This window comes from Rhinopithecus roxellana, chromosome 6, assembly GCF_007565055.1.
Source record: "Rhinopithecus roxellana isolate Shanxi Qingling chromosome 6, ASM756505v1, whole genome shotgun sequence".
NCBI classification, from domain to species: domain Eukaryota; kingdom Metazoa; phylum Chordata; class Mammalia; order Primates; family Cercopithecidae; genus Rhinopithecus; species Rhinopithecus roxellana.
Genome location: NC_044554.1, coordinates 117,158,410 through 117,184,696, shown reverse-complemented (window position 1 = coordinate 117,184,696; position 26,287 = coordinate 117,158,410). Strand labels below are relative to the sequence as shown.

Below are 26,287 nucleotides of genomic sequence, written 5' to 3'. Positions count from 1 at the left end.
TTTGAAGTATGAGTTATTTAAAGAAAGAGGAAATATCCTCAGACTATGCAGTGAAAACAAAGTGATTTTCTTCTTCTAAAGTTATGCAATAAACTGATAGGTAATATGTGAAAGTCATAGAATGTAGACTAGAGGATACAACAAACCTATTTCCTCTATGTTCATAAGAAGAAAAGCTCTGACGTGAGTTAGCACTGCTTTACAATTTTGATTTGTGCAGATTGCACGTACTTTTCCTCAGTTTGAAACAAATAGTGGACAGGAAAAAATACTAAATGTTGGTAGTAAATATGGAAGGAAATTATAACTAATGTAATATGCTAAAACATGCTATATTTATTTTACTAATTTGAATTAAAATGTAAGAATTTGAAATGCCCTGGAAAAACACGGGCATTGATCTGACGTCTGAAGTTTTAAAATATTACACGCTTTGAAACAGCATTTCTACCTTGAAATACCTGTCTCTATATATTTTTTAAAACTTCCTTTTTCTTTCATTCCATTTATCATCAAATAAAGGATGAACAGATATAACTCAGAAACTGTCAAACATGCTGAAGAAAGACCACTGCAGAAAAAATTATCCTGGCCTTTTCAAAGGTGTTAGGATGCAGAAAGATGATACAGAATTGGAGAGGTCGTAGTTTTTGAATTAACTGTATTAAACGCAAATCCCGAGAAAATTTCCCTTAACTACGTCCTGTTGTTATATAGATATGAAGACGTACGTGAACTTCGAGAGACATGTCTCTATAAGTTCAAACGTCCCCGATGATTCAGCTGATGCGCGTTTCTCTACCTTGCCCTTTCTAGAGAGGTGCAACGGAAGCGAGAACATTCCTCCTGGAAATTCAGCCTGTTTCGCAATTTCTCGAGGAATCAACTTTCAGTCAGTCGGGGCCGGGAGCAGTCATTTGTGGTGAGGCTGATTGGCTGGGCAGGGACAGCGCCGGGGCGTGGGCTGAGCACAGCCGCTTCGCTCTCTTTGCCGCAGGAAGCCTGAGCTCATTCGAGCAGCGGCTCTTCCAAGCTCAAAGAAGCAGAGGCCGCTGTTCGTTTCCGCTAGGTCTTTCCACTAAAGTCAGAGTATCTTCTTCCAAAATTTCACGTCTTGGTGGCCGTTCCAAGGAGCGCGAGGTAGGGGCACGCAAAGCTGGGAGCTACTACGGGACAGTTCCCAAGAAATGTCAGGCTCTCAGATTTCCTGAACTTGGTCTTCACGGGAGAAGGGCTTCTTGAGGCGTGGATGGTGTGGAGACCGCTAGCAAGTCCATGGGGACCAAGTGGGGTGACATCTAGACTCAGGAGCTCCTGGAGCAGCGCCCAAAGCGTAGTGGCACTGGAACATGTTGCCCGGAGCGCGCAGAGCCCGCGCGGTGAGGGGACCTGGTCTCTGAGCCCGCGGTGGGTGGGTGGAGGCAGCATCGTCCGCGGCGACGGGAACCGGGAGGGAGAACCGCGCTGGCGGCGGGCAAAGTCCAGAACGCGCTGCCAGACCCCCAACTCTGCCTGCGTGGAGGTGCTGGAGACCCTGCGCACAGGAAAGCCCCTGCCGTGGCCATCGCGGCCAGAGCAGCTGTAGCATCACGGCAAGCGCTCCCTCTTACTGCTGTCTGGGGTTCGGCGGGGTACTAGAGGTTAGTCTGCCCTCCGGCGCGCCTGAGGGTCATGCATTTGGTTAATGAGCCGCACTTTCTTCTCAGGTCGGGATGGATCTTGAAGGGGACCGCAATGGAGGAGCAGGGAAGAAGAACTTTTTTAAACTGAACAGTAAAAGGTAGCTAGTTTCATTTTCATAGTTTACATATTTGCGATTTATTTCAGAGCCTCCAGCTCTGAAATAAATGACATATTGTTGTTGTTTTTAATTATTTTTATTTTAAGAAACGCAAGCCAGCCTTTGGAATCATTTCCCTGCTTAGAGCAGAAGTTTGTTGGCTGCATGGAGCACAGCATATGCATTTTCCCTGTCTTTTTTGTTCTTTCTTTTAATGATATATAATATTTTACATATTTATGAAATGGGGTACATGGAAGCGTTTTTTGACATGCACAGAATGTGTAATGATCAAGTCCGGGTATTCGGAGGGTCCATCACCTTGGGTATATTTCATTTCTATGTGTTGATAACATTTTAAGTCCTCTCTTCTAGCTACTTTGAAATATACAATATATTGCTAACTATAGTCACCCTCGTCTGCTGTCGAACATTTGAACTTATTTGTCCTATCCAACCGTTCTTAGCCATTCACCAACCTCTTTTCATTCCACCCTTTTACCCTTCCCGGACTCTTTCCCTTAGTCTTGGTATGCCTCTTCCTCAGCTTTCCTGCCCCAGGCAGGCGGATACTCATACGTGTTTCTGTCCTGTGAACTTCTGCTTTTCAAGTGGTGCTGGTCGCCCACACGTGAGCCATATGCTGCTGGTGATCTGCTCTGTGGTCCAGGCTCTTGCTTCCGGTAAATGGCTATGTAAACATCGCTTGTTTGTGGCCTGGCTGATGGGACAGAAGGTCAAAAGTACATTTAGGTTGTTTTTATTTTAACTGGCAATAAATATCTGTATATAATATTGGTAATGTAATCACATAGGGAAAATAATTAATTAAACTAAATTTTGATCATGGTGCTCTGCCATTATAGAAAATTTAAAACTTCACTCCATAGATTCATTGTTAGTAAATTGTAAGATAAATTAGTAAATTTATTAATATTAGAAACTATAATGTAAATTGTAAGTTAGTAAACATATTAATATTATAAGAAACCAAGCTTTTCAGTGTAAGAGAAAAAATACAAATGTGGAAATTAAATACATTTTTAAAAATAACGTTAAGTTTGCATTGGAAATTTCAATATGAATTCATAATTTTTTAATAGTTCATTTTCACCCCACTGAAAGGGAGAGTAACAACGAGCACTGTTAGTACCAGATATTGGTTTCTAAATACCATTCCTCCCTAAAAGAAATGAACACTTCAATAGCTAATTTCAGCCAGGTCTGGGATAGGAAAAATAGAAAATGAACCTGGAGTATCTTGTGTTACCTGAAAATAAGGAAGTGGAGTTTAATGGAGTAGTCAAAAGCATACTCGAGCTGTCTGGAAGGGGCTTCCAATGGCCAACTCTGGGACAATTTGAGCATCAAAGAACAGCATAACTGTAATCGATTTTGAGATACTGAATGCTACTGTTGAAGCCTTAATATTCTGAGAGCAGGGAAACTGAAAGAAAGTGTGAGAGGTAGAGAAAATAAAGCAATGATCCTTACAGAAAAATTCCAGCTATTATTGTGAAACTTCCATTGTTATACTAGATTCACACAAGGATTGGCAATGAACTCTAAACCATCAGAAAAAAGTTGTAAGAATTTTCTTCAAAATGTTTACTAATTGGAAGGAGAATGTGCTTTTCCAATTAAAGATTTTGCAGTTAGCACCTTAACCAAGTGATCAGACCTGGTATCTCTCATTGTAGAATAGACTGTAGTAAATGACTCATCCCTTGGATTTTGAGTAAACAACATCACCTAGCAAATACTAATATATCTGCAAAAACATTTAGTCTGAATACAATTAAACTTGTAGACTGGGACTATCCAATAGATTTATCATGTGAGTCACATTTGTAATTTAAAATTTTCTAGTAGCAACAGTAAAAACTAAAAATAAAAAGATAAAACTAATTTTGTAAATATATTTCATAGAACTCAATATGTCCAAAAGATTGGATTTTCTACATATAATCAAAATGATCAATAAGATAGTTTACATTCCCTTTTATGCTAAATCTCCTGTTTGATGTGTATTTTACATTTATTGCACCTCCCATTTGTATTCAGTTTGATACAGGTATACTCAAGATGTGGGACATTCTATAAGACAGCTCTTCTTGTTCCTTTACAAAAGCCAATGTTAAAAAAATGAAAGGAGGACTTCTAGATTAAGAGAGACTAAAGAGTTATAACTACCAAATGTAGTGTGTGAACATTACAAAACAAAACAAAAACAACCTAAATGTTCAACAAGGAAAAATTCCTATGGAAAACATTCTTGGGAGATTTTAATGTGCATTGGATATTAGCCAATATAAAAATTGTAATCACTTTTCTTAGATGTGATAATGGTAGGAGAACTTGTGATTGAAATTGAAAATTTTTGTAACAAAAATGTTCATGTAAACCATGAAAAAGGCTCCATAGAGTGGAGGATAGGTATTCCACTTTTTGTTTTTAACTTTTTAGTTTTGAAAACTTGATAGCTTAAAGAATTATGTACTTATACAAACATTTAGTTAGATTTAACTAAGAAATATTGAGGGTATGTGAAGGGAAACAGTAAAGAAAATTGATCTTTCACATATTTCTATTACTGGTTCTATCATGGTCTACAGACTTTTCAAATTAGAGATTATATTTTAGATAAGTAGTTCTTATTAAATTGTGTTCATTGCTATTGATTTAAATTTATTTTAACATGGGATTGTAAAGAAGCATGTGGCTTTGGTAGTAGATAATGCTGGGATTATAGTGCTATTTGGAATATGTCTATTAGCAAAGGTTCTTTCCTAAAATGGTATTTGATGAATGACTTGTCTTTCTTTCTTTTTTTTTTTTTTTTATTATACTTTAAGTTCTAGGGTACATGTGCATAACGTGCAGGTTTGTTACATATGTATACTTGTGCCATGTTGGTGTGCTGCACCCATCAACTCGTCAGCACCCATCAATTCGGACACATGCACACGTATGTTTATTGCAGCACTATTCACAATAGCAAAGACTTGGAATCAACTCAAATGTCCATCTGTGACAGACTGGATTAAGAAAATGTGGCACATATACACCATGGAATATTATGCAGCCATAAAAAAGGATGAGTTTGCGTCCTTTGTAGGGACATGGATGCAGCTGACTTGTCTTTCTAAGCACTGTGTTTTGTGCTAATGGGGTTAAGTACGTAATCTAGTAGGGGTGAGAGTTTGTGTGAAAGTGCATTTTAGTGTGATGCAGTATCTCAGAAATCTGAAGTTGCGCCTTATAGTTTGGTGGTCAGGGAACAGACTTGGCATTTAAATATTGGCTTAGTTATAGCTGTGGACCTGGGACAAGTTAACTCTTCTCACTCCTCTACATCTCTAAAAGAACAAAAATGTGTCTTCCTCATAGAATTGTTTATGAATTGTGTGTAGGAAGTGCTTACTTAGCCAGTGCCTGGGACGTTATAACTTCTCCAGAGTAGCAGCAGTTTTAGAGAACAAAAAAATAAATAAAAAGCTTAGAGCTAAAACTCAACTATTTTTGGCTATTTTTCTCCTTTCATCCTGGTTCCAGGGATACTGAAACCATGCCTTTACTGGGAATTGGGTGGGACCAAACCTGAAGAGTTATGTTTGTGTATTTTATGTCTGTCTAACATTACTCCAAAGCCAAATGGGTAAACTCTGGATTTTTTTCTTTAGAAGTCTCCTTACCTCTTTTGACCTCACTTAGTGTAAAGAACAAAGACAAAGATGACTTTACCTTATGAACTTAAAAACCGTGTAAAAAATAACACTAATCTTTTCTAAAATATTTTTTCTTTTATACCTACAAAAATACAGATGAGGCAGATTTCTTACGGTTGGTTTGCTTTCACATCCTAGGTGGCAGTTACACAGAGTAGAAAATGGGCTACATAGTTAGATTCATTTGTATCTGGGCTCAAAATAATAGTTGACCTTATGCCTGAGGACAACTTTTTGACAATTTATAGAACATCATTTTTTACCATAACTTTCTAGAGTGCATTTATTTCATAATGGTCCATTTAGGGCTCCAGACATTTTTTTCACAATTAGATTTGCTCATAAAGAGTAATTTAATTTTCTTCTTAGGCTAGTTATGTCCAGCATCTAATTGCCACTACACTTCAGTAGAAAGGGATGATTAAGAATAATATCTAGGTAGTAGATGGATAAAATATCTACTGCCATCATTATTCAGATGACAATTAAGGGGATTCATAATTAAGGGGAAAGATGAATGATTTTCTAATTAGAATAAAAACAGGTAACTTTTCAGTATGTATATTTTTCTAATTGCAATGGGTGTATGTATGTATTCATCATAGCAAATCAGAAAATATCAAAGGCACAAGGAAGAAAATATTTTTAGAGAGATTCCAACACTCAGTGATAACCACATATGTAGATTTCTAAGATATATGTAAACATACTTGAACATTATAAATGGGGTTATACTATTATTATCCTGTTTTTTAACTGTATAATATAGACATATTTCTTCATCCTATTTGTCATTAAATATACATTCTATATTAATTTGGATAATTTATAAATTATGTAATTTCTAAAGTTTTATGTAATTCCATTGCTGTTTTGCAGTGAAAAAGATAAGAAGGAAAAGAAACCAACTGTCAGTGTATTTTCAATGGTGAGTTTTGAATTTATGAACTATTCAAAATACTTTGGAAATTTGACATCTCCTTACATGGAAAAGAGATATTTCATCTGATGTAAGATTTTCTTACAGGGTATGTTAATGGAGAAGCAAAATAAATTGGTTGATTTAGCTTATTTTCAGGAGAATGCTAATCATAACTTGCTATGTATATTACTAATGTACAGCCACCATTCCTAACTTAGATTTCAATTCTTCTAATGAATTATGTTGCCAGTGATTCATTATTTACACAAGTACCTCTCCCATCTGCATAGAGGAAACCAATCACATAGAATGCTGTCTTTAATGGCTCTGAAATTCTGGCAGGTTTTTTAGGTCAAAGTCCATTGCTATCAATAAAAGGCAGCAATGTATTATTTATTACTATGAAAACTTTAGGTCATTTAGGTTAGTCCATTGCAAATTTTAGTTCAAAATCCATTTCTAACAATAAGAGGTGGCAATTGATTATTTATTACTATGATTTCAAATATGTCATATGCCATTGTTCCCCTGTGCTAAATGGATGAAAATCTAGAATTCGAAAACCTTATCGTAACTCTTTATTTCATTTTCTGGTTGCATAGTGGTTTTTTAGAAGCTTTTCTTTAATCACGCTTGAAATCAGACAGGTATCATATAGGTGTGGTTGGTTGATGACCTCAGTGTCATGATCTTGGCTCACTGCAACCTCCGCCTCCCAGCCTCAACCAATCCTCTCACCTCAGCCCTGCAAGTACCTGGGACCATAGGTGTGCACCATCATACCCAGCTAACTTTTGTATTTCTTGTAGAGACAGGGTCTCACTATGTTGCCCAGGCTGGCCTTGAACTCCTGATCTCAAGCGATCCGCCTGCCTTGGCCTCCCAAAGTGCTGGGATTACAGGTGTAAGCCACTGTGCGCCCCACCTAGTTAATGACCTCTTATCTACCTGGATTCTTCCTTTTTTCTAAGAGTACAATTTTAGATGAACTGTTAGGTGAAAGATTCCAGAGATTAGAACCTGGAAGACTGCTAAACCAATTAAGTCTAACAGCACATGCTTTATAATTCAGTCATAACAGCAATTTTTTTAAGGTAAGGGAATGGATAGATTGTCTTGTAAAATGGATTTTAATAAATTGACTATAAAATAGTTGTAGGTAGGGAAAAAACACTCATATGGCTTTTATACTGAGGACTTCATGGTTCCCTTATGTGATCTTCATCTCCCTGTGCTACTGTTGCTCTTATCATGACTCCTGCTTTTTTTCTATCTCTATGCCCTTTGGAATTTTGGTGAGATAAGACTATGTACTTGAGTCATTCTCAGACTACTTGAGTAACCAAGTGACAGTTTTCACTGTTAATTTGTTGTATGGAAAGAAGCGTTTAGGTTAAAGTTGTATTTATCCTCAGGATTTCAGTGCTGTGACTTTGAGACTTTCAGTTTTTATTATTTGTAGTTAAAGTTTTTTAAACCTTAGTAGTCTTATATTTTAGAAAATTTAACAAATCTTCTATATAGAGGCAATGTTATCAATACTCAATTCATTTTAAGGCACGCAAGAATAAAAATATGGAGCTTTAATATAAGGTAGTAGTATTAGCACACATAAAGCACTATGTGCCAAGCATTGTCCTAAGTATTTCATATATAATCTCGTTTAATCCTTACAACTCCTTTTGAGATAGATACTATTATTATTCCAATTTTACACATGAAGAAACTGGGGCCAGACATGTTCACTTGTCTGAGGATGCACAATGGGGCCAGGATAGAGAGAATATATACTAAGCCTGTTGATGACTCTACTACTCAGATAGTTTTTCCTCACATCTTTTTCCTGAAATGTTGACATAGAAAACGTTGAATGTAACTTCAATATAAAACTTACAAACACAAGAACATAATAAAAGTTTAACAATATATTGGTGACGTCACTTGCATTGCTTATTAATAATAGTTTTCAGTGAAGACAAAAACATTGTGTGTTCAGGGTTTCCAAGAAGCCCAACTTCAATGATTCACACTAGGAGGACTCAAAGGACTTATGGCTAAGATTTATTACAACAAAAGGATACAAGGCAAAATCAGCAATGGCAAAAGGTGAGTGGTGAGAAGTCCAGAAGAAACCAGGTGCAAGCTCCTAGAGTTCTCTCCTAACAGAGTCACAGGGCACACTGAATTTCCCCAAGCAATGAGTTGAGACAGCACTTGTGGAATGCTATTTATCAGAGAAGCTCATTAGAGACTCAGTGCCCAAGAATTTTATTAGGCGCTGATCATGTAGGCACCCGCCCAGCTTGCACCAAAATTTCAGACTCATAGAAGGAAGGCAGAACTGCAGAAGGAAGAACCATATTGTTTGTACAGATAGTTTGGCCATACTTATCAGTTAGAATGGTGGTAATCCTCCCCAAATCCAAGTTCCAGCCAAGCGCTAATGTTTGTATACAGGCCTTTCTAAACATAGCGGCCTCAGAGCTGCTGTGTCAGCTCTTGTCTGCATACAATGTCTGTTAATTTATTTCCACTATGAGACTTTTTAGCAATCTTAAAAAAGTGATGAAAGAAGTAAGGAATACATTCAAAATTTTATACTAGCCTTTTAAATTTATATCAGACTTTGTTTCACCATTTACAGAAACACAAAAGTAGAATAAAATCTAAAGCAAGTGAGGAAATGTGACACATAGAGCAAGAAAAATAAAAGTTGGGCTGCAGTTTCTACACATAATGAACTTCTTAAAGATTATACACTCTTGGTCAGGTGCTGTGGCTCACGCCTGTAATCCCAGCACTTTGGAAGGCTAAAGTTGGTGGATCACTTGAGCCCTGAAGTTCAAGACCAGACTGGGTGCATGGCAAAACCCTGTCTATGTGAAAAGTACGAAAACTAGCTGGGCATGGTGGCACATGCCTGTAGTCTCAGCTACTCATGAGGCTGAGGTGGGAGGATCACTTGAACCCAGGAGATGAAGATACAGTGAGCCAAGACTGTGCCATTGCACTCTAGCCTGGGTGACAGAGTGAGACGCTATCTCAAAAAAAAAAAAAAAAAAAGAGTATATATTCTTGCAAGAATTGTGCACTGTAGATTGAACTCTGAGCTTTCTATTATGTGTGTCTTATGGAAACATTAATTTTTTTCTAAATAGATAATACCTAACAATGTTAAGTGTTTCTTTTGTACCAGGCATTTGTTAAGGACCCGATGTTTATTGCATGACATAATCTTCATATAGGGACATAAGTCCCACAATTTAGAAACTTGTGTTATTCTTATGTTCCAGATGAAGAAACTGACTCAGAGAAGTTAAGTAACGCATTCAAAAATCACAGGGTTGCATAGCTAGTAAGTAGGGTAGACTCAGATAAGCCCAGTTGCTTTTAACAACTGTAATCATTTATGATTGGTTAAACTCATCTCTCTGGAATTGAAGAGTTCTTTATTGCTGCTGTCTTTTGATCTTCTGACCATCTGATCATCCAAGACTATGCTACCTGGCTCAGTGTCTCCCTTTCCACTTTGGTCCTCCAACCAACTTGGGTAACTTTTATGGTTATATGGAAACCACTCTTTGATCTTCACAGCTGCAATAATCATATAAACCTACCTGTATCTGAATCTGTTTCCTCCTCCAACTTTCCAGTCACGACAGAGTTTTAATCTTAAGACTAATCACTTATACTTTGGCTCCTATCTCCTCTGCCTTCTCGGGGACCTTACATCATTATTACCACGTACTCTCTTCTGTATCTTTTATCTCTTCCTCTCAACTGGGTCTGTCCCATTGGCATTGACACATCAAGGCACTGTGATCTTACTGATGCCCTTCATGGAGCCACCCCTGCCAGCTCCCTTCACCCACAAAAGTGGCCTTTGCGTTCTGTCTTGATTTCACCATTTGCTTAGTTCTCAACCGATTGAAGTTTGGCTCCTGTTCCTGCCTCTCTCAATGTTCAGTGGACATTTTAAAATTCTATCTTGATCTCTCAGCAGCACTTAGACTGTCTCCTATATTTTTTATATTTGCTTCTGTTATGTCATGGTTTGCTGATTTTCCTCCAGTTCTTTTTCTTGTGTTAGGCTTTTTTCTTTTTCTTGTGTCAGGCTTTTTCTTGTGTTACCCTCACCTGTGAAGTTAGAGTTCCTCAACTCCTTATCACAGGAGTCAGAGATGATGTGGACATTCCTATAGTTCCACAAAGCCATTTTCAAATTATTTTTTATTCTCATGCAAATTCCTTTGTTATTTGAGTTTCACTCTGCGTAATTATGCTATCTTCTACCTATTTTCAGCGGTATCCTCGAATTACACCCCCACCCCCATTCCTTGAGGACTTTGTCATTTGATTGCTTCTACTTCTTTCACCTTATGTTCCTGTTACTCTTTTGAGTATTTTGGTAACCTTACAAATAAGGCTCAACATTCTCTGACTTCTTCAGTTCCAACAACCGTGCCTCATAAATTACTTTAGTACCTTAGTAAATTACACGTGTGGACAGGATCTTGGGCTTATTGTTTGGGTGGGCTTTCCTCTACGAAGGTATAAACACACACACACACGTGTATTAGTCTTTGACCACAACCTGTGATTTCTTCCAGCTCTGCCCTGCCTCTTTATCATCCCTCTTTTGACATTGTGCATTCATTTCCTATTGCTGCTGTAGGAAAATAGCACTCACTTAGTGGCTTAAAACAACACAAGTTTATTATCTTACTATTCTAGAATCGAATGTTTTGCTGGGCTAAAGTCAAGGTATCAGCAGGATTGCATTTCTTCTGGAAGCTCTGTTTCCTTCCCCTTTTCAGCTTCTAGAGGACACTTGCATTTCTGGACTCACAGGCCCTTCCTTGCATCACTCCAACCTCTTACTTCAATCATCACATCTCCTACTGACTCCAGGCCCCCTCCTCCCTCTTATAAGAACCCTTGTGATTACATTTGCCCTCCTAGATAATCCAGGGTAATCCCCTATCTGTAGCTCTTTTAAATCTGTGAAGTCCCTTTTATCATGTAAGGAAATATATTCACAGGTTCCTGGGATTAGGATTTGGACAGGCTGTGGGGGGAGAATTATTCTGTCTACCACACCTAGTCAAGACTTTACTCTCTCAACTGCTCTTTCATCTCCCAGTATCCCTCCTTCCTTTTTGCTCTTCTAAAAATTTACCCATAATAGCCACATCATACCACTTTGGTCCCTACCTTGAAACCATTAAATGCTTTCCTTTCTGCTTACAAAGGAAGTTCAGTGTAAAACCCAGACTCCTTCCTGTCATCACAAAATGCCCTACATATCTGACCTCTGTTATTTCTGACTTTACTGCAGACAAATATGCTCCCTCACTCTGCTGTGCCACAGTGTTCGTTCTATTTGGTCCTTGGGACACAGCAAGCTGGTTTTTACCCAAGTACCTTTGCATTGGCCCCTCCTGCCTAAAATGCACTGTCCCCAGATCATCACAGGATGAACTGTATCCTTCCTGTCACTGAAGTCTCATCATGGATGTTACTTCCTGAGAAAGACATTCTCTGACCAGCCAATCTAAACCAGGTGACCCTGCCTATCTCTGTGTCATACCATATATGGCTTTTCTTCTGAATATTTATCACTGTCTGATTTCTTTTCTATGTGTTTGTCTTCTCTCTGAAGGTAGGCTTCATGGAGGCAGGAGTTTTTTTTATATATTTTGTTCTCTACTGTACCCCAAATGCCCTAGAACAGTGCCTGAAACTTTCATAGGAACTTAAATATTGAATGAATGTTGAATACCTCTATTCCCCCTTTTGCTATATGCACTAGAATGTATGCTTTGTGAGGATAGGTAGCTTGTCTTACTCACTGTTGTTATCAGTACCTAGAACCAAGCCTGAGCTTATTGAGTTCTTTCAAATATTTGAAAGATATTTGAAAATATTCACATATCCCTTGAATGTTAAATGAATAAATGAACGAATGAATTCCCTCTCAAATCCAAGTCATGTTTGCCATCTAACCTGCTGAATGTTACCTAAACCTCTCTCCTGTCAGTACCTCCTACTTCTTTGCCCTGGGAAGCCCAATCTTTGGCATTCAGCACTCATCAACATGCCTTTTATGTGGTTCTGATTCACCTTCTCTCTCTTTCCTGTTAGCATCTAATCAAACTTTCTCTTTCTTTCTTTCTTTCTTTCTTTCTTTCTTTCTTTCTTTCTTTCTTTCTTTCTTTCTTTCTTTCTTTCTTTCTTTCTTTTCTTCTCTCTCTCTTTCGTCTTTCTTCTCTTCCCGCCATCACTCCCTCCCTCCCTCTCCTCCTCCCTCCCTCCCTCCTTCTTTCCTTCCTTCCTTCCTTCCTTCCTTCCTTCCTTCCTTCCTTCCTTCCTTCCTCCTTCCTTTCCTTCCTTCCTTCCTTCCTTCCTTCCTTCCTTCCTTCCTTCCTTCCTTCCTTCCTTCCTTCCTTCCTTCCGTCTCTCTCTTTCTTTCTTTCTTTTTTTTTTGAGACGGAGTCTCGCTCTGTCACCCAGGCTGGAGTGCAAGTGGCCGGATCTCAGTTCACTGCAAGCTCCACCTCCCGGGTTTACGCCACTCTCCTGCCTCAGCTTCCCAAGTAGCTGAGACTACAGGCGCCCGCCACCTCGCCCAGCTAGTTTTTTTTTTTTTTTTTTTTTTTTTTTTTTTTTTTTTTTTTTTTTAGTAGAGACGGGGTTTCACCGTGTTAGCCAGGATGGTCTCGATCTCCTGACCTCATGATCCGCCTGTTTCGGCCTCCCAAAGTGCTGGGATTACAGGCTTGAGCCACCGCCCCTGGCCTCTCCTTCTTTTTTTAGGTCTTACTCTGTCACCCAGGCTGGAGTACAGTGGCATGATCACAGCTCACTGCAGCTTCAACCTCCCAGGCTTAAGTGATCTCCCACCCCAGCCTCTGGAGTAGCTAGGACCCCAGGCACATGCCATTGCACCCAGACAGTTTTTAAAATTTGTTGTAGAGAAAGGGTATCCCTATGTTGCCCAGGCTGTACCAAACTCCTGGGCTCAAGCGATCCTTCTGTCCTCAACCTCCCAAAGTGTTGGGATTACAGGCATGAGCCATCATGCCCGGCACATTTCTTTTTTTTAAAAAAGACTCCAATTACAATTAGTTTATACTTCTATCTTACATTTCACCTGTGCTACAGCGTTTTTTGGTCTGCCTGCTCTTTGACTTTATGAGACTGAAAAGTCTTGTTAATTATTATATTTTCAAAACCAGTGACAGTACCTGCTTATATCATATATTTGTATATTGTATGCTCAACAAAAGTTTCTTGTATTCTCATTTTTACCCTCATAACAGCTATGTAAGGCTTTCTGTGTGTATGAATATTTTCCTCATTTTGTAAATTCAGAAACTGAGGCTCAAGGTTGTTAAGATTTGTTTCCCCTAAAGTCTCCTTCCTAATAAACTACAGAGCAAGGGAGTTTGACTGAGGCTTTTGTCCTACTCAGCATTATGTTACCACTTTCTTCAAACCTTCTCACCCCCTTCTCTCTAGAAATCAATCTTGCTTCGTGTCACTAAGAAATACGGCATTCTAGCATCTATAAGAAACTTAAACAAATTTACAAGAAAAAACAGACAACCCAATAAAAAGGTGGACAAAAGACATGAATAGACACTTCTTAAAAGACATGTGGTCAACATTCATATAAAAAAAGTTCAACATCACTGATCATTAGAGAAATGCAAATCAAAACCACTATGAGAAACCATTTAACACCAGTCAGAATGGCTGTGATTACAAAGTAAAAAAATAACAGATGCTGGCAAGGTTGTGGAGAAAAAGGAACATTTATACACTGTTCAGCCATTGTGGAAGACAGTGTGGTGATTCCTCAAAGACCTAAAGACAGAAATACCATTTGACCTATTACTGGGTGTATATCCAAAGGAATATAAATCATTGTATTATAAAGACACATGCATTGTATGTTCATTGCAGCACTATTCACAATAACAAAGACATGAAATCAACCTAAAAGGCCATCAATGATAGACTGGATAAAAAAAATGTGGTACATAAAGAGCACTGAATACCATGCAGCCATAAAAGGGAACGAGATCATCTCCTTTGCACGGCATTATTGGAGCTGGAGGCCATTATCCTTAGCGAACTAATACAGGAACAGAAAACCAAACATCACATGTTCTCACTTATAAATGGGAACTAAATGATGAGAACACATGGACACATAGAGGGGAACAACACACACTGGGGCCTTTCAGAGAGTGGAGTGTGGGAGGAGGGAGAGGATCAGGAAAAATAACTAATGGGCACTAGGCTTAATACCTGTGTGACAAAATAATCTGTACAACAACCCCCCATGAAACAAGTTTACGCATGTAACAAACCTGCATTTGTACCCCTGAACTTAAAAGTTAAAATAAACAAAAAATAATTTTAAAAAATACAAAAGGAAATACGAGGTTCTGAACTCTTTCAATTTTCTGTCTTTATTCCTGGAAAATTAGTACTCACTTTAATCTCCTTCCTTCTGGTCTAAGATTAAGAGATGTAATTCCAATTTTCCCAGCTCAGTGAAGGGTGTCTTTTGATCAGTCAGCTATTTCTTTCTGTTTTTACACTTTACACCCCAAACTTGAGGGGACTCAGTCTTTTATAAGCACGTTGTACTCTTTTCTGTCTCAGTTTACTGTTCTTTTTGGTTTAAATGCCTTTTTTTTTTTCTTCTAACACTTGGTCAACTTTCAAAGCTGGAAGGAAGCATCACCTCTTTTAAATATGAAGCCTTTCACAAAGGAGGGAATGATGATTGACTCAGTTTTATGTCTATTCTATGCACTGTGCTGTCAAAGTATGCAGAGTATGTATTGCATATACGTTTTTCTTTAGTCTCTCTGAAGGCAGGGGTTATATTTTTGGCATTTATCGCTGGATTTTACCTGTCATTGAATAGGCATTCAGTAAATGTTTACTTTCATGATCCACTTATTTTTATTATAGCCAATGATAGTTCTGGAGGTAAAATGTCCTGTGTTGGTGGTGATAGGAGAAATTTTTTCATATCAACTATCTTCTCTTCCTGTACTTAGGAGTTTGATATTTTGTCTACTTTAATGTAATCTCTAAAATGTAATGTAACCTCTTCCCCTTCATTTGTGTTTAAGGAAGCAGATGAATTCTTATCTAAGACAAAATACATAGTGTAAAATTTAGCCAGTGTTTCAATGAAATATGAAACAACATGCCAAAACATGATTCTCCCATTAATGTTTTAATCTGTAAATATGATGATATTATTAGGTCATCAACCCATAACATAACATGGAAAGTTATGCCATGAACCCAAACTTGAGCTCATTTGATTACAATTTTAAGAGCTAGAAAAAGGGTAAATGCAAATACTTAAGTATCTATTAGATACTCTTTTTACACCATATCTTAATTTTCATTAATCATTTCATAATTTGACTTTACTTTTTATCTCCTGCTTTATGGACTGCCATTCATTTCTGGTAATAACCATCCTTTGTGTCTCCACTTAGCAGTCCAGTACCAAATTCCCCAGTTGCTACTGCAAGATTCATGTAAGCTAACTTTAGGATTGATGTCTATCCCCTTGTGAAGTATACGTAAGTTCTAAAATCTTGCTGTCTGTGGTTATGTCTTTTTTGCTGCCTAATCTTTGTTTTGGTTTATATTTCCTGCCTAGGCCTATGATTTTTTTTACCCAGTTTCCTCCCTGCATTACAAACCTGTTGCCTACAGCTACGTCTTCCATCCACATGATAATCTTCTGCCCTGGGGTTTATTCATAGACACCCACAGCTGGCTTTATCCCGTTTCTCTTTTCTTTCCTTTGGTTTTCTTTCAATCCTTAGCTAGTTCCCTGAGTTATAGGGGAGCAGTATTAATCACTTCCCAAGGGGGCCCTGAGCCCGTTCTTCTTAACTGTGTCCTCTTCCTGTAACTTTTTGGGTTCAGAGAAGCTTTTCTTTCCTTCCTGTGACCTGCCTACATTTAAAGAGATTATGCAGATCTCCACTGGTCATTGATTATTGCCATATTCTGTCTTCTCAGAAAAAAATGTTTCTTGACAAGCCTGCATTGGACTCATTTTTTCTGCTCATTATTGAGGCCTAATTATCTTCAAATACTTTACATTTATGCCATTTCCATTGTGTGGCAGGTCTTTAACCCAAACCACTTTCTTAAAGCAACACAACGTTTCCTCCGTGGTATCCTCAGACGGACCTTTGGCATTCAAGTTTTTGCCCATGAGATGATAAGTGGCTTCTATTCTTAGAAACTAGAGCAACAAATACTATATTATAGTATCATTAAATACTTTTGCAGTTTCCCAAAATGTCCCATCCTTCTCATTAGACTTCATATAAGAAGACAGACCAAATCCAATGTGAAGAATTAGGCCAGAACTCAATGGAAGAATCAAATGTCCATTTCTACTTAGACTATTGCAATAATTTAGCAAAGGTAGAGTGTATCTTGGACTAGGGTAGTATCAGTAGTAGTCTGAAAAATGTTTGGATTTTGAATATATTTTGAAGGGAAAGCAAATCATCCATGAAACTGTACGAATTGTTCCTCTGCTATTCTTTTTTCTCTCTTTTTAGTTTCGCTATTCAAATTGGCTTGACAAGTTGTATATGGTGGTGGGAACTTTGGCTGCCATCATCCATGGAGCTGGACTTCCTCTCATGATGCTGGTGTTTGGAGAAATGACGGATACCTTTGCAAATGCAGGAAATTTAGTTCTGTTGCCAAACATCAGTAATGGAAGTAAGTATTGTTTGTGAACCAATTTTATTGGAAACTTGCAACAAAAACAAGCACTTAGAGTGATGTTTGTGGATTCTTTACTAAATACACATTAGTGTGTTTAGTTCTGTAGGAGGCAGACAGTCTGAGCTATAATTCATATTTGTAGTGAGTTAGAAAAGATAATATTTACAAGCATTACAACACACAACTGAATGCCAGCAGAGATATGTAGAAAAAGAGAGAGCTCTGTGAACTCAGAAATATTCTGGAAAGCTTCAAGAAGAAATATAGGAACTTAATTAGAACCTTGAATGGTAAGTAGGAATCAGTTGTGAGATTTCCTAACAGATTGAATATGGGTGTAAGAGGAAAAGTTCAGGATGATTCTAAAGTTTTTAGCCCTAGAAACTGGGAGGATGCAGTTACTATCAACAGAAATGAGAAATGGAGAAGGAGAGTGGATTTGAGCAATAAATGCCAGAAATTTAGTTTTGGACATTGTTATATGTTGGGCTCTCTAGAAGTAGATGCAGCAGTGGAAAAGTGGGGCAAAATTGTGTGTGTGTTGGGGGGGGGTGTATTTTAGGTTAAGATAAATAATAGCTTGTAGCTTGTTTTGTGTGTTAATGGAAATGATCCCAAAGAAAGGAGAAAGTGATGTTTGAGTGAGAGAGGGAAGAGATTTGCTAGAGTGATATCCTTGAGAAAGAATGGAATCCAGTGCTGTGGAGGAAAACAATAACAGGTGGGAAAAGCAAATTTGAGTGTCAGTACCCAGTGGTGGGTAGATGAGGAGGTGAGAATCGTGGAAGTTTTCTCCTGATAACTTTAGTTTTCTCAGTGAAGTAGGAAGCGAGACAATTGGCTGCTAGAGACAGAGAAAACAGATGTAACACAGCTCTCAAGGAAAGTGGGAAAGTGAATAGACTACAGAAATAATCTGGGTGTAACATACATATTCTCTCTGTCTCTCTCTCTCTCTCTCTCGATGGGGAGGAATGGATTGATATCTCTGAGTTTCCTAGGTTACCTCTGGTTAAGCCTAGATTGATTTAAACTAAGCTACTCAAAAATTTACAATCCAGTTTGCACTCAGGTGGTCAAATGTTGAAAATGCCCGTTTGAGAATGTACTTGAAAATATAGTGATACCACTTAGCTTACAAGGACCTTTCAACTTTTGAGCTTTCAGGTTTCTGATGAATGCAATGAGTTACTTCCCCAGAAACATGCACATAAATATTCATACCAATCTCGGGTGTATATGGATCTTTTGATGTTTTTCAGTGGGTCCTTGGAACCACTTTGTGATCCTAAAAAGTACATTGTTTACCCTAAGGTAGAACTACTTCAATTTTGTGGATGCAGGTAATAGGTTGGGCCAGAAAAATTTTTGTGTGTTTGAGCTATGTAAAATTCTTATGCATTTATTACATTCTTTCGCGGCATTCAAAGGAACCTGCAGAAAGATGCTGTACCACCTTTGAACTGGTACCTTTCTTTTTTTTTTTTTTTTTTTTTTTTTTTTTGAGACGGAGTCTCGCTCTGTCGCCCGGGCTGGAGTGCAGTGGCCGGATCTCAGCTCACTGCAAGCTCCGCCTCCCGGGTTCACGCCAGTCTCCTGCCTCAGCCTCCCAAGTAGCTGGGACTACAGGCGCCCGCCACCTCGCCCGGCTAGTTTTTTGTATTTTTTAGTAGAGACGGGGTTTCACCGTGTTAGCCAGGATGATCTCGATTTCCTGACCTCGTGATCCGACCGTCTCGGCCTCCCGAAGTGCTGAGATTACAGGCTTGAGCCACTGCGCCCGGCCAGAACTGGTACCTTTCTTTTACACCATTCACCAAAGGAAGTCCTCAATGCTTTCTGAATTCATTGGTTCCTATACGTGCTATATTGGGCAATATTCTGTGGCGTTAGCTCTCTTAGTGCTTCATAGTGGAAGAATCAAATATTTCATCACTCTCTGGTGGTTCAGCAGACCTAATGGGTACATCTCTGTCCATTCAGATCTTGCTCACTTTTTAATGGCTTCCTGGCCTTCAGAATTGTGAGAAATAAATTTCTATTTTTTGTAAGCTCCCAGTTTATGTGTTTTGTTATACCATCCCAAATGGACTAAGACACATAGTAAACTCACTTACTTACTTAATAGTATGCGTGAGTTCCCAAACAGATGATGATCTAGTGTGATGACTAGCTCCTTTCTGGATAGGCCCATGTGTCTGTATGCCTATCAAAATCTCCTAGGCTGAACAGTGGCCACATCACCACAGCTTGCCACATAGTAATTTAGATTTCCATCTTCGAAGAAATCTAGTTTCCAGTTGAGATTGTAGTTCACATTGCACTCCTTGCCAGTCATTCCCATTAAGATCACTCTTCTAATCTTGAGAATGGGAAAGAGAAAGCTTAGAGAAATATTTGAAAGTTTAATTTTGTTATCCTCTTAAGAGGTAGTATATTTAGTGGTTAGAGAACAGACTCTGGAGTTGAACTACCTGGCTCAAAAACCACACCCTTACCAATTTTTAGTTTTGAGGTTTAGGGAATTTATTCATACTTTAGTTATTAAGTTGGATAACAATAGAACCTATTTCTTAGGATAGTTGTGATATTTAAGTGGATTCATTCATTGAAGAATCACAGAACAAAGTCTAGTCATAAAAAGTACTCAACAAATATTAGTTACTGTTATTATCAGCAGGCTTTCATGTTCCTCACAAATGAAATTACATAACTTGCAAAGATCATATGGTTTCTTATATAATTTTTCTTTACAAAACTCTATGATACTACCTCAATTTTTATAGTTGTTGAAAGTTTGAGACATACCCAGAGTTACTCAGTAGCTATTATAGATGTGAATAAACACCCCTTTAAGTAGCATTTCCTTGGTTACTGAATCACCAGTCATGCCTTTCAGGGAAGGCAGGTGTCTTCAAACTATGACCCTGGGCTAATTTGGCCTGCTGCCTCTTTTTGTACAGCCTGTGAACTAAGAATGGATCTTACATTTTCAAATCGTTGGAAAAAAATCAAAAGAAGAAATTATATTTTGTGACACATGGAAATTATATGAAATTTAAATTTCAGTACCTGTAAATAAAGTTTAATGAAATGTAGCTACACCTATTCATTTACATTTTATGAATGTAAGCAGCCCATGACTGCTTCTATGCCACAATGGCACAGTAGAGTAGTTGTACAAACCATATGGTCTGAAGAGCCTAAGGTATTTACTCTCTGGCCCTTTATAGAAAAAGGTTGCTAATCTCTGAGTTGAGGGGTTGTTATCTTCAGTCAATCCATCAGTTAATTTGTATTAGAGCATTCTGTATGCCAGTCATAGTACATGCCCTCATCATTCCCAACTCTTGAGAAGCTTAGTATAATGGGGGGCATGGACAAGTGAACCAATAAATACAGTTGAATATGATTAGTGATATAATACAGAGATAAATAAAATGCATTGGAAAAACAGAGAAAGGACACCTGACTCCATATAGAGGAATCATAGGAGGCTTCCAAGAGGAGGTGATCAGCATCTGTCACCTACACAAAATGTACATATTCTGTGTAACAGGTGAAAACATTTTAAAATAAAGATTAAATAAGTAAGATTAATACTGTCCCTCACCGCCACTCCTCATTTCCACTCCCACCACCATTGTGTATCCTTGCATGCCTTTCTAAAGACAGCGTGCTATCTTTACTGCGATTTTCACTTTAGGACACTTACTACACTATCACTAATCTGCATGTCTGCAGATTCAGACTGTCAGAGACCCTCAAGGCTGCCTGGAAAGGGGGGAATAGCATCAAAGGTTTTGATGGTTGTCCTAGAGATGAGGGCAAACATATTCTGTCATGCCTGTGGAGGGAGAACCAGCCTACTAAATTCTTGGGGCCCCAGATACTGTCAGATCATTCTTCTTTTTGCCCTTCCCTAGGCAGAACCTCATTATCTCTCCATGGGGGTGGACTAGATACCAGAGCCTCCTTATTGGAGAAGTATTCCTTCCTTAAGGGGACTTGGATTTGCCAAGGCTCTTGAAATCCTGGAGGTTTTTACACTAAACATAGGATCTAATTAGACAGCTCTAAAAACTTCTTGAGTAAGCAGATCCTTCTTTGTTGGTGCAGTAGAACCCTCAAGTTTTCTCATCCCAATACTTTGCCGTAATTAACAGATATCAGCTTTTGTTCTGCTGTTTTATTTATGGACCAGATTTCCTGACAGCCACTCCCATCTATCTCTGGTTTAATTATAGAATATGTGCAGCCTTTGCCTTAAAATCTCTGATGACTGTAGCGTAGGGAGCTCTCTGGTTTTGTCATACCACTTTTTTTGTAAACAAAGTTTAATCACTGATGAATTTCTGTGGTATTCTGTGAATTCTCATCTTCCTTATGAGACTGGCCACTATCCGGAAATGATTCTAGATAAAGGCGATTGTGGTTTTAAATGTGTTGTGGTGAAGATGGCAGGTGGGGCGCATGTAAAATGACATCCAGGCAGTTGAAGAAATGACACTAAATCTTGGCATAAAGAATAGGACTAGAAGCTGGGTGTGGTGGTGTGTACCTGAAGTCCCAGCTACTGGAGGGGCTGAGGGGGGAGGATCACTTGAGGTCAGAAGTTCAAGGCTAGCCTGGGCAAAATAGTGAGACTTTGTCTCTATTAAAACTTAAAAGATTTAAAAAAATAAAATGTAAGGAGGAGATGGAACAAGATAGCCAAACAAAAGCCTCCAGAAATCATCGCCCCCGCCCCCATCCCTACAGGAACACCAAATTGAACAACTATTCACAAAACAAAGTGCCTTCATAAGAACCAAAAACCAGGTGAGCGACCACACTATTTGGTTTTAGCATCATACTGAGGAAAGAGGCACTGAAGAAGGTAGGAAAGAGAGTCTTGAATTGCCTGCACCACTCTTCCCCTCCTCCACTAGCAGCACGTACTGAAGAATGAATCACAGTCTCTTCATAGCTAAATTGATCAAGCAGAAGAAAGAATTAGTGGGCTTGAAGACAGGCTATTTGAAATACACACACTCAGAGGAGACAAAAGAAAAAAGAATGAAGCATGACCGCAAGACCTACAAAATAGCCTTTAAAGGGTAAATCAGAGAGTTATTGTCCTTAAACCGGAGGTAGACAGAGAGATTAGGGTATAAAGTTTATTTAAAGGGATAATAACAGAGAACTTCCCAAACCTAAAGAAAGATATCAATATTCAAGTGTAAGAATGTTGTAGAACACCAAGCAGATTTAACTCAAGTAAGACTACTTCAAGACATTTAACAATCAAACTCCCAAAAGTCAAGGGTAAAGAAAGGATCCTAAAAGGAGCAAGAGAAAAGGAACAAATAACATACAAAGGAGCTCCAATATGTCTGGAAGCAGACTTCTCAGTGGAAACCTTACAGATCTGAAGAGAGTGACATGACATATTTAAAGTGCTGAAAGAAAAACACCTTTTTTCCTAAAATAGTATATCCAGTGAAAATATCCTTCAAACATGAAGAAGAAATAAAGACTTTCCCAGATGAACAAAAGCTGAGGGATATATTCAACACCAGACCTGTCTAGACAAGAAATGCTAAAGGGAGTTCTTTAATCCGAAAGAAAAGAATGTTAATGAGCAAGAAGAAATCATCTGAAGGTACAAAACTCACTGGTTATAGTAAGTACCTAGAAAAACACAGACTATTACAACACTGTAATTGTGGTGTATAAACTACTCATATCTTGAGTAGAAAGACTAAAAAATGAACCTATCAAAAATAATAACTACAATAACTATTCAAGACACAGTCTAATAAGGTATAAACAGATACAGATATAAAAAGTAGGGAGATGAAGTTAAAGTGTAGAGTTTGTATTAGTTTTCCCTTTGCTTGTTTGTGCATGTAATCAGCATTAAGTTGCCATCAGTTTAAAAATGCGTTGTATGATATCATTTGCATACCTGATGGTAACCTCAAATAAAATAACATACAGTAGATACCTAAAAGATTAAAAGCAGACATTAAAACATACCACCAGAGAAAATCACCTTCACTAAAAGGAAGACAAGAAGGAAGGTAAGAAGGAAGAGAAGACCACAAAAAACAACAAACAAAATGGCAGGAGTAAGTCTTTACTTATCAATAATAACATTGAATCTAAATGGACTAAACTCTCCAATCAAAAGACATAGAGTGGCTGAATGGATTAAAAAACAAGACCCAACTATCTATTGCCTACAAGAAACATACTTCACCTATAAAGAAGCATACTACAATCCATAAAAGTTCTTGTAGTTATTATTTTTGGTAGGTTCATCTTTTAGTTTTTCTATTCCAGATATGAATAGTTTACACACCACGATTACAGTGTTATAATTTCTGTGTGTTTCTGGGTACTGACTATTACCAGTGAGTTTTCACTCCAGGTCTGGCCCAGATCTGATGTGAGTGGATATGAGTACTTCACACACCAGTTACAGTGTTATAATTGTGTTTTTCTGGGGACTTAACTGTTACTCATGAGTTTACACATAGACTAAAATTTAAGGGATGGAAAAAGTTATTCCATACCAATGAAAACAAACAAACAAAAAAAAGCAGGGGTAGCTGTACTTATATCAGACAAAATAGACTTCAGTACAAAAACTACAGAAAGAGACAAAGGAGATCATTATGTAATGATAAAGGGATCAATGCAGCAAGAAGATGCAACAATTGTAAATAAGTATACATTCAGAACTGGAGTTCCCAATATATAAAGCAAATATCATTCGAGCTAAAGAGAGAGATAGATCCTAATACAATAATACGTGGAGACTTCAACACCCCACCGTCAGCATTTAACAGACTTTTCAGACAGAAAATTAACAAAGAAACATTAGACTTAATCTGCAATATAGACCAAATAGACCTAATAGATATGTACAGAACATTTTATCCAATAGCTGCAGAATACACATTCTTTTCCTGAGCACATGGATCATTCTCAGGGACAGACCATATGTTAGGTTACAAAATATGTCTTAACAAATGCAAAAAATTGAAATAATATCAAGTGTCTTACCTGAGCACAATAGAATAAAACTAGAAATTAATAAGAGGATTTTTATATAGACACATGAAAATTAAATGATCTGTTCCTAATTAAAAGAAAGTTGAAAAATTTCTTGAACCAAATGAAAATGGAAACACAACATACCAAAACCTATGGGATTCAGCGAAAGCAGTACTAAGAGGAAAGTTTATAGCAATAAATGCCTACATTGAAAAAGTAGAAAAGTTTCAAATAAACAACTACAACCTACTGATGGAATTTAAAGGACTAGAAAAGCAAGAGTACACCAAACCCAAAATTAGTAGAAAAAAGGGAATAATAAAGATTTGAGCAGAAATAAGTGAAATTGAAATCAAGAAAACAACACCAAAAAATCAATGAAATGAGAAGTTGGTTTTTTGAAATGCAGTGATAAACAAAATCAACAAACCTTTAACCTGACTAGGAAAAAAAGAGAAGACTCAAATAAAATCAGATGAAAAAGGAGATGTTATCATTGATACCACAGAAATCATTAGTGGCTACTATGAGCAAGTATATGCCAATACATTGGAAAACCTAGAAGAAATGGATAAATTCCTAGACACATACAAACTACCAAGTTTGAACAATGAAGAAATCAGAAACCTGAAAAGACCAATAATGAGTAATGAAATTTAAGCTGTAATTTTAAGATCTCCCAATAAAGAAAAGCCCAGGACCTAACAGCTTTACTGCTGAATTTTACGAGACATTTGAAGAAAAACTAATACCAATACTACTCAAACTATTCTGAAAAACAGAGGAGGAGGGGATACTTCCAAACGCATCCCATGAGGCCAGTCTTACTCTGATGCCAAAACCAAAGACAAATAAAAAAAGAAGAAAATTATAGACCGATATCCCTGATTAACATTGATGCAAAAATCCTCTACAAAAATACTAGCAAACCTAATTCAACAACACTTTAAAATGTTGTTCAAGACCAAATGGGATTTATCCCAGGGATGCAAGGATTGTTCAACATATGCAAACTAATCAATGTGATATATCGTATGAACAGAATGAAGGATATAAAATATATGATCATTTCAGTTGATGATGAAAAGGCCTTTGATAAAATTCAACAACCCTTCATGATAAAAACTTTTAAAAACTGGGTATAGAAGGAACATTCATAAACAAAATAAAAGCCACATGCAACAGACCCACAGCTAGTATCATACTAAATGAGGAAAAACTGAAAGCCTTTCCTTCAAGATCTGGAACAAGACAAGGATGTTAACTTTCACTAGTTATTCAATGTAATACTGAAAGTCCTAGTGAGGGCAGACAAGAGAAAGAAAAAAAAAAGGCATCTGAATTGGCAAGGAATAAGTCAAATTATCCCTGCTGGCAGATGATACAATCTTATATTTGGAAAAACCTAAAGACTCCACCAAAAAACTGTTAGGAGTGATAAATAAATTTAGTAAAGTTGCAAGATACAAAATCAACATACAACAATCAGTAGCATTTCTACATGGTGACAGCAAACAATCTGAAAAGGTAATCAAGAAAGTAATCTCATTTACTATTGCTACAAATGAAATAAATACCTAGGAATAAATTTTACTAAAGAAATCAGAGATCTCTGCAATGAAAACTGTAAAAGATTGATGCAAAAAATTGAAGAGGACACCAAAAATGGAAAGATACTCCACGTTCATGGATTGGAAGAATGGATATTTTAAAAATGTCCGTACTACCAAAGCAATCTACAGACGGTGCAATCGCTATCAAAATACCATGACATTCTTCATGGAAATGGAAAAAAGAATCCTAAAATGTACATGGAACCCCCCCAAAAACTGAATAGCCAAAGCTATCCTGAGCAAAAAGAACAAAACTGGGGAAATCACAGTACCTGACTTCAAATTATACTACAGAGCTAGTAACCAAAACACCATGGTACAAAGAAAAGAGACACATAGACCAATGGAACAGAATAGAGAATGCAGACATAAATCCATAAATCTACAGTGAACTCATTTTCAATGA

The 26,287-nt window shown here is 37.6% G+C and overlaps 1 protein-coding gene across 1 annotated transcript in view; it reads left to right on the top strand.

Annotated features, from left to right (window-relative positions):
• Positions 1–990: 990 nt before the first annotated feature.
• ABCB1 (ATP binding cassette subfamily B member 1) overlaps positions 991–26,287 on the top strand; it is a 104,764-nt gene continuing 79,467 nt past the window's right edge. The window contains exons 1-4 of the mRNA XM_010370650.1: positions 991–1,140; positions 1,707–1,780; positions 6,388–6,436; positions 17,053–17,218. Coding sequence (XP_010368952.1) covers positions 1,713–1,780; positions 6,388–6,436; positions 17,053–17,218 — 283 coding nt within the window. The 5' untranslated portion in view covers positions 991–1,140; positions 1,707–1,712. The remainder of the gene's footprint in view (positions 1,141–1,706; positions 1,781–6,387; positions 6,437–17,052; positions 17,219–26,287) is intronic.